At 32.4% G+C, this 9796-nt stretch overlaps 1 protein-coding gene across 1 annotated transcript in view; it reads left to right on the plus strand.

Moving 5' to 3' along the window:
* LOC129224413 (dehydrodolichyl diphosphate synthase complex subunit DHDDS-like) overlaps window positions 1-3843 on the plus strand; it is a 60270-nt gene extending 56427 nt beyond the window's left edge. The window contains exon 7 of the mRNA XM_054858861.1: window positions 3049-3843. Within this exon, the coding sequence (XP_054714836.1) occupies window positions 3049-3303 (255 nt within the window). The 3' untranslated portion in view covers window positions 3304-3843. The remainder of the gene's footprint in view (window positions 1-3048) is intronic.
* Window positions 3844-9796: the final 5953 nt, after the last annotated feature.

Consider the following 9796-nt stretch of genomic DNA (forward strand, 5'->3'; position numbering starts at 1 on the left):
AATGCTGAGGGATGGAAATGTGTGACAGTAAAAATGTTTACGATAACTGCCAATATCTCTACATATAGTTGAGGCTGTAGATGATAGAGCCTTCATATAGCCTCGCAAAACTCCAGCCATTTAGAGCCACATGATTTTATACTTCAAAATTTATTCAAACGAATTATCTATACTAATATTTTAATGAGAGAGGGAGCGGATTTTTGTATGTTTATATGTTAGAGGTAATCTCCGGAACCACTGCAACTATTAAAAAAATTCTTTCACTGCATGAAAGGTGCATTCTTACTGAGTGACATAGGCTATAAATTATGCATATATGTATTTATACTATTTTTTTAAACGAATAGTTTGTCTTTGCTACCAGTTTATGTTTCGTACAGTTTTATTCTCATAAACGTAAAAAACAAAACCAATTGTGCACATTTGCAACAGCAGAATGGTGGAAGGTTCTCCCCGAACTGAACGTAGAAGAATGGCAACTCACAAGGGAAAAGAAATCACGATGTCAGCATAAGAATCGCCAAAAGCTTTACATGTATTTGAGGATACCGAGGATAAAGTGTGTAGCATTACATTTACCTTTGAAATTGCAAATCATTTAGAGTCATCAAATGTTTATGCTTTAAAATTTATTTAAAGGAATTATAGCTGAGATTCGCTTTGAGCAAATTTGTTTTTGAATTCATGTAATGCAGATAGATGGGCTATCCTTTAAGGTTTTTATTCATACTGAAATCGAAATGAAGCATATTTGCTAAGGAATTCATTTAAGTACATTTAATTTAGAAAATTTTGAACTCAGAGTAATTGCACATAAGTACCGAATATTCAAAGTTAAGAGTTAAAACAATGACGAATAAAGAACATTCGAAAGGAAAAAATTGCCAAAGAGGAAATAAAAATTATTTGCGGAAATATTCTTCATGCTGACCGTATTAAAGCACTTAAATCAATATAAGTAAATAAGATAGCCAACCCTATTATCAGAAAATGTCAGAAAGAAATTACAAAAAAAAAATTAGATGCATGTGAGAAAAGCAATTTCCTGAAGAAAAGGAGTAAAAGAGGTTGAAATTCATCCTGGGATTGAAAAAGACTCACCACTTCATAGAATATAGAGCATTCATCCTACTAGCCTATCAGAATTTTGTCACTTAAGAACATTTTCGTGGTCCAACATTCTTCAAAAGTCTTCTGACAGTTAAAGGATTGCCAACCCATCAAGCAGCATGTACAGAACTCGTTCCTATAGGAGACGACAAAATTCAAAAACTAACCTCATTTGATGCATATAACTTTCTGATTCCGCTCCTAAACTCAGAGAATTGTTTATAACTATTTTAAATTTTATGTCAACTTTTAGATTCTATTGCTTTATGGCAAACATTTAAAAAAGATCTCTGTGATGACATATTGCAAGGAGAGTATCAGCAGAAAAACTATGAGTGTCGCTCTAAATCAAACGATATAAAGCAAAGCATAATTAAAATAAAATGCCAAATTTGTCAGTGCAGCGAAAACTCAATAGGGGACTTTGGTTTGCTACCGCCGCAGAGAACCAACGAAAACGATTCGATAAAAACAAGATTAGTCCATGAAAACCAGGAACGCAAATTAATGTTCTTTGGCATACCCGGTGGAACTGGAAAACTTAATAAATTCATCAGTAGCCAAAAATCGATCAACAGGCAGGCTGGTATTTGCAAAGTTTTTTTTACGGAACTGCCATAGGACTTCACTTAGTGATTTAAAAACTGACTATTCCTGATTTAAATTAGTTTGAATATCGCCACCAGAAAGACTCCTTTTGTCCCGAGAGAAAAAATGCAACTGGGAGAACTGCTTTTTTCAATATGGCTATAGAAGCCATAGATAGAACAATGAAGAGGTTCAGACAAAATTATGAGAGGTGCACCTTCGTATTTGACAGTGACTTTCATCAAACTCTTTCTGTAGTGCCCTAGAGGAATGCCTGTAGATATACTTCAATCCTGATTAAAATTGTCTCCTTTTAAGAGCCCTTTACAATCTCTATCTTAAGAACAACTGTAAGATTTCAATTAGAAGATGGTGATAAGCATTACTAGAGTCTTTTATTACAAGTAAGTAACAGGAAAATACCTGGAAAAGGATATATTATCAAAATAGACGAGTCAGGAAATTCTCTCTAAATGATTTTATCCTCAATGTTTATCCTGAAACCAAGACTCTTTGTCCAAAAAAAAAATACATGTGGATGTGCAAGAGGGCTATAGTTTTTGCCAACAACACTGTGCATCATCGCATGAATTCCTTAATTCCCATCCTTCCTCCAAACTTCTCTTCATGCTTTTAAAATTAAAGGCGATATCCTAATAATTTCATTGCGCAACTTGAATTTGCCTAATCTGTGTAATGTAATAGGACCCTAATTAAAATCACTAAGGAATGATATGATTTAGAGTATTGTTTTTACAGCATCAGCAGGTAGATCAGTTGGCATGTCTCATGTTCTTTGCATCCCCATAGTCCCCGCATATTTGAGTTTCCATTTTAAGTAATTGCAATTTCGAATGAAAATTTCTTAAGCCGTCAAAATCTGCAAATCTGAAGTTCAAATGCACAATTTAACGATACGTAGAACTACGGTGCATACAGGAAGATTGTATTGTTCTGTGGTAATTATTTATCTCACCTGATCAGGAAATGATGTGAATCAATTTGTTTCAAATCTCATAAAAACCAAACAAAAAATATTGTTTACTATCCAGCTTTAAATTAAAAAGTTACAGCATAATATTTTATTAAGATAGATTTTTTTTTAACCCGAACAAGGTCAGGACGGGCTGCTAGTATGACATAAGAGCACATCACTGTGAGTAGCGGTCTCTTTTACTTAGTAACGTTAGCTTTTTCGTGTATTTTTTGAATTTATTAATTTAAATTTAATATTGTAATTGATTTCTATTCTTGTGTATCGTTTTTTATTATTCATTTTTCTCTCCTGAGGATTGATTTGAAATAACAATCTAGTCTTGACATAAATTTACTTGTGTACTCTTACAGGTCATTAAAGAAAGGCATTATCAACAAATGACACAACTTGAAGAAAAGGAAGACACAGTATCTGCTATTCAAGAACATCAAAAAATGCATGAAAATCCACTGCAGCATAAATTTCCTTTAGATGTCTTAGAAATACGTGGCCAAATGGAAATACGTAGAAAAAACTATTTAAATCAATTAGACAGTGAGCGCTACAGAAGATTAATATGTATTAAAAATGGTCAGACAAAACAAAATTCTCCTCCTGTAAGTTAAATATGTTAGCAGTGATGATATACTTACGATACTTTTTTTTAAAAGTATTGTAAGTACGTTGTATGTTATGTTTCTGTGATCATGAAAAGTTTCTGTGGTTGAAAGTAGGGCTTAATTTGCACGGGAGCTTGCTGGAGCTCTGCTCCTTCACTTATTCTTAAATTTGGGGAAATTAGTACAAATTCAGACTATTTATACATGAAAATGAGATGTGAAGACTAACTCCCATGCTAAGTGCAAAAGTCGTATCTGCACTTTTTTTTTATCAAAATTGAATCGCTGTCACCAGGTGGTTCTTTGTCATATATTTCACCTAAATACTATGTTTTATGGTCATTTGTATGTGGGAAATATTTTTTTAAAAAGTCTGAAAATGTTGCATCTGAATCAAATACACGGAGATGCAAAATTTTAAACTGGAATTTCTCAGTTTGAACTCAGCAGCAAACAGAAGCGGATACAGAATAACTTTTGGAGGAGGCTCGGGAATTAGACAGCGCATCCCATCCCCCTCACATACAATGTTTCATACCAATGTTTTCATGACTTTATTTTTATTTATTTATTTACAGTCGGACCTCCATATATCGAACTTCCACATATCGAAATTTTCTATATATCGAAATCCCAGCACATTTCCATGTTCATTACATAGAAAATTTGTTTCTATACATCGAAAAATTCTCTATATATCGAAATTTTTCTCGAGACATTCGTAGATTTTTTTTTTCCACTTTAGACTGTTTGTCTCACGAAAATGAAGGTTAGGGGAGAAAATTATGTTCACTAAAGGTTGCTATGAAACTCGCAAGGAATCTGTGCATGGTTGAGGGGTGTGAAGATAGGTCGTTGTTCCATTCTGGAGTTCTTAAATTCCGTCAAGTTCATTTCAAATCTTAGTTGTAACCATTAACACTGTAAAATCAGTTTCAAGTTATCCCATTTGTCTGTTGATTATCATTCCTAGTCTTTTTAGCTTCAGTAAAAATCCTTCAGGTTAAGTAGACTGGTTTTTTAATTTTCTTTCGATTACATTGTCAAAACGAAAATACTCTAATGTTGCGGATCAAGTTGAATTGCCGAAGAATGAAGATGTATGAAGGCGAAAAAGTGTAATTTCTGTTAATTTTTTAATTCTTAACTTTCGTTTAATCCGAGGCTCGTATCAATTAGAAATTGGGTTTCATACAAGAAAATTAGCTTTAATTTTAATGCTTTAGGATATTTTTGTGATAAAAACAGATTGTTTCTATATATCAAAATTTCTATATATCGAATTTTTTTCCGGCAATTTCCTACTTCGATATACGGAGGTCCGACTGTATTTATTTATTTTTTTTTAAGGATCACCTAAGGCAAATTAATCTTTTTTTAGATACATAAATATTATGCATTAATATACTTTGAATGTGCACGCAAATTATCTTTAACATATTAAACAAATTAAATACTAAACCCAATATAATTTCACCAAGATGCTATAAAATAAGCGGTTTTAATTAGGAATATTGTCATAATGATTATAACACAAGGGCAATGTTATTAAATAAATCCATTCCTCATTTGAGTTTTTATAAATTAACTAGAGATCTGTACCGATCTAGTTCAGGTTTTAAAAAAACTATCCATCTTAGGTAAATATTATAAAGGTACTATTTATAATTTGAAAATTTATCGTAAGCAATATTTTTTTCTTTCACTTTTATGATGTTTGAAAGAAATTGATTCACCTCATTTCCAGATCAAGAGAGACCAACATATAGTTCCCACTGAACAATACAATCTTCCTGTATGTAACGTTGCACTATGTATCTTAGAGTTGTACGTTTGATGATAGTAATGGCATAAGAAATTTTCATTGGATACTTTAATCGACTACATCGGAAAAGAAAATGTACGGGGACCAAGAATATGCCAGGAATGTGAGCCAAATGATCTGCTGCTGGTGCAGTAAGAACAATACTCGAAATCATATTATTCCGTATTGAATTGCATTGGGGTGGAATTCCATTGAAGAGATAAGACAAACTAAAGTTGCACAATAAAATTATTAGGATATCGCCTTTAATTTTAGAAGCATGAAAAGAAGTCCAAAAGAGTACCCTATTAAAGAAAATCTCCCAACAGCTCATTTTTTCTTGTTACTGATACGGAGTCTTTCTGTAGGAGATATTCAAAATAGTTTTAATGTGAAATGGTCAATTTTTATACCTTTAATTAAATTCCCTGCACTTCCGTAAAAAAACATCGCAGAAACTTGTTGGTTGATTTTTGATAGTGTTGAATTTATTAATTTTTCCCCAGTTCCACCGGGTATGCCTATCAACATTAATTTAAGTTCCTGGTTTTCATGTCCAAATCATATTTCAATAGAATATTTTCGTTGATTTTCTGCAGCAGTCTCAAACAAAAGTCCCCTGTTGAGTGTCCGCATCATTCACAAATTTGCCTTTATTTTTTAGATGAAATGGTTAAATTAATCATCTTTTTGGGGGGTGCCCCCCTCCCCCCAAATCCGCTGCTTGCTGCAGATACAACTTTTGCGTAGGGCATGGCAGTTTTTATTACACTTTTTTGTCAGAAATTAAGCCCTGCTTAAAAGGAAGTTTCTGTTTTCTTTAATGTTCAGAAATAAATATTTTTCTACACATTGTGCTAACTTATTTTATTTCTTTTTATTTATTTATTCAATAATCATCCCATATTGTTTGATGTGTGAAATTATTAGTAGGTTGACATACTGATCTCACAGTCAATATTAGTTGTATAACCTCATCAAGAATCAATTTATTTTTGTAAGGGCCAAGCAAAATATGATGAGAGCTTTCGAAATTTATGTTTGAGAATATTAAATCCTTATTCTCAGTAAGTGGTTTTAAAATTATTGGAGGGGGAGGCTTGGGCCCCTTGGCACCTCCCATAAATGTACTACTTGTCAGGAATAAAAATTTTCTTTAGCGTGGATGGAATTCAGAAAAATAAAAGTGTATTCGTGTGATCAAACAAAATTTGGAATAAACTTTTTATTTAATTTTTAGGTTGAAAAAGTGAAGGTTTAAAGAGATATAATAATAATGACTCAATTTTTCCTTTTGCATGCATCATGAGTTTAGTGGATTCATGTTAATTGAATTGATAATAAATCAAATGATACTTCATATAATTTTGATGTATTTTTAATGCAGTATTTTTCATATTTATACATTTCTGCTCATTGATGCTTTGAACAAGGGTGAAAACAGCATGTTTCTATCTTTCTCATAGGTATTAATTTATTAAACTAAACTAATCATTAAGCTGAGCAAAAACACTAGTCTTAAACTAAGCTGCCCCCCCCCTCTCCCCCCCCCCCCCAAGTTTTTTTCACTTTATGTTTAAAGAACATATGAAACAAATGAGCACATTAATCAACTTCCTCCATTTATAAATAGAAGTTTCTCTTCAACAAAATGAGAACAGTTTCTCTTCAGCAAATCCAGAACACTTTTATGTATTATCATGCTTGCAGTGACAAACAGGATAGTTTACCAAATTTTAATTTGCCGAAAGTGTCACCATTTTGTATGTGTTATTGTTGTTAAGAAAAAAAAGCAAGTAACCCTTAGTTGCAAAACTTTTATTCTTTAAACTGCAGAGTCAAATATTTTATTATGTCTTTCTTTTCCCCATGTCTTGTGTGATACTGACCGTAAAAGTTACCTTTTTTTTTTTTTTTTTTTTTTTTTTTGTCATCACTAACATGACATTTGAGAATTGCAGAAATTGAAAGCAAAGAGGTAGATGAGATGCCTAACAAAGTATTATTACTTTTAAAAAATCAGTGATTGTTGGCCCCAAGTGCTTTGATGAGAATTATGTTTTTATATTTATCAGAAAAGTGAATTATTAATTCTTTCAATTATTTTTATTTAATTCACCAAGAAATGATTCCCAAAAATATTGATAGTGCCCCCACAATAAAAGTTTTACAAAATATCCTAACTTTCACGGGTCGAAAATATCGAATGTATACATATACAGTCGAACCTCCATATATCGAACTTCCACATATCAAAATTTTCTACATATCGAAATCCCAGCAAATTTCTAATGTTCATTGCATAGAAAAATTGTTTCTATGTATCAAAAAAATTTCTATATATCGACTTTTTTTTTTCGAGACATTCGTAGATTATTTTTTCCTCTTTAGACTGTTTGTCTCATGGAAAAATAAAGGTTAGAGGAGAAAAATTATGTTCACTAAAGGTTGCTACGAAACTCATAAGGAATCTGGGGTTGAAGGGTGTGTAGATAGGTCGTTGTTTCATTCTAGAATTCTTAAATTCCCTCAAGTTTATTTCAAATATCTTAGTTGTAACCAGTAACATTGTAAAATCAGTTTCAAGTCATCCCTTTTGTCTGTTGAATATCGTTCCTAGTCGTTTTATCTGCAGTAAAAATCATTCAAGTTAAGTGGATTCATTTTTTTACTTTTCTCTCGATTTGTCAAAACGAAAATACCTTAATGTTGCGGATCAAGTTGAATTGACAACTTGATCCGCAACATTAAGGTATTTTCGAATTGACAAAGTATGAAGGTGCAAAAATGCAATTTCTGTTATTTTTTTAATTATTTTTCAATTAATCCGATGCTTGTATAAATTAGAAATTAGGTTTCATACACGAAAATTAGCTTTAATTTTGATGTTTTAGGAGATTTTTAAGATAAAATAAGATCATTTTTTTCGAATTTTTTTCCGACAATTTGCTACTTCGATATAGAGGTCCAACTGTATATCAAAATATTCGGATATATATCAAATTATCGGATATTTTCGAAAATATGATGATCGTTTCGAACCCTGATTAGGGACCTCCACTCTTTCTTTGCCCCGGGGCCTCCACACTTCCAAATCCGGCACTATTTGTTTCTGTTGCTGTGTCAATGCAGAAAAAACTATTTTCCTTGAGTGAAAAAAAAAATGTAACAGGATTGCTTACTTCAGAGGTTCTCAAAGTCTAGGATCCCACAGACCCCCACCTGTAAACATACCATTTATGCAGGAAAAAAAAGTTTAGTACAATGAAATTTTATTTTTTAACATGTTTTTACATATTGTTCTATACCAATTCAAACCCAGTGGCTTTGACAGCCCGTAGGTGCCAACGCCTACTGTGTACCACCATCTCAGTCTTCCTGATCAAGGGCTCTGGGGTGCTAGGCAAATGTTCCGGTGAGGTGGTCAGCCGGACGCGGAACCCCCAGGATTTAGTTACCAAGCACACTTGGTACTCATTTTATCCACCCACTGAAGAGGTGAATGGCTGAGTCGATCATGCCCGTTCTATATATATATTAATTTTTCTATGCAGTCTTCTAAATGCAATCTTTCCTTTACAGAAAGATTGCATTTAGTTTGAAACACGAAAGCAGAATTAATGGAGAAGTTATATACCAAATTCCCAAAGAGCTAAAAATGAACTTTTAGACTGTCTTTGGTGACGCCAGCAGTAAGCAATGAGGTGGGAAGTCGGGTGACCTCAGTCAGTTTTAATAAGAAAAAGTTTAGGAAAGAAGTCAAGTTCTCCACAAACAAAGGCCTCTACCAGAAAGAATTTTCAAAACTAGCACAAGAACTGCAGTTTAGGAAAATTTTTTGGTAGAATTATGGGAAATATGGAGGCGATTCTCTTGATCGAATTCTTTTCAAAATTGAAATGAAATTTAAGCTAATATAGATGACGTTAGGGGATTTTATGACCCTCCAGAAATTTGTCGATTTTGAAATGTTAAAAGTGCAATTAAGGCTATTTTGATAACGGCTGAGGAAAAACTGGGTGACTACATCTAGAAATAAATTTGAAACTGACGTCAATTTCTGTCTATCTTTAGGAAGACAGAGGGGACTGTTTCATGGAATTTAGAGACGTACCGAGTACTCGGTAACTACTCGGTACTCGGCCAAATTCTGATCAGATACTCGGCCAATACCGAGTAGTTGCAAAAAAATTGAATATTGTCCAAGACAGATACTAAAATTTAAAAAAAAAAGCAAGCATTATATTCTGCAATCATTTACAATTAAAATTCATAAGTCAAATTTAAATTTTTAGAATAATGAAGTTTGTAATTCTTTAATGGAATAAATCTTTATTTTAATGTCCCCAAAGTTAATAAAACTTATTTATTAAAAATTATGCAAAAAAGGTAAGTATAGAAAATATGGAATTTTTATATTGAAAATGGATTTTTGCTACAAACAAAAATTAGTTATAAAAAATATTAAAATACGTTTGCTTAAAAAATAAAAGGAAATAAAACAACATTAAAAACACAGTGCAGGAACACTGCAGACACGTGTTTTGGCGTTACAAGGAATTCCTTTTTCAATGCACAAAATGGGAGCTCGTGGATTTAAAGGCATCCGACAAAAGTTGGATTTTTTTGTCGAAAGTCTTTACATTCTTTAGCTCACATGTTATGCACTGAAAAAGAGGTTCCTTGTAACGGGCC

The sequence above is a fragment of the Uloborus diversus genome, chromosome 6 (genome assembly GCF_026930045.1).
Source record: "Uloborus diversus isolate 005 chromosome 6, Udiv.v.3.1, whole genome shotgun sequence".
Classification (NCBI taxonomy): domain Eukaryota; kingdom Metazoa; phylum Arthropoda; class Arachnida; order Araneae; family Uloboridae; genus Uloborus; species Uloborus diversus.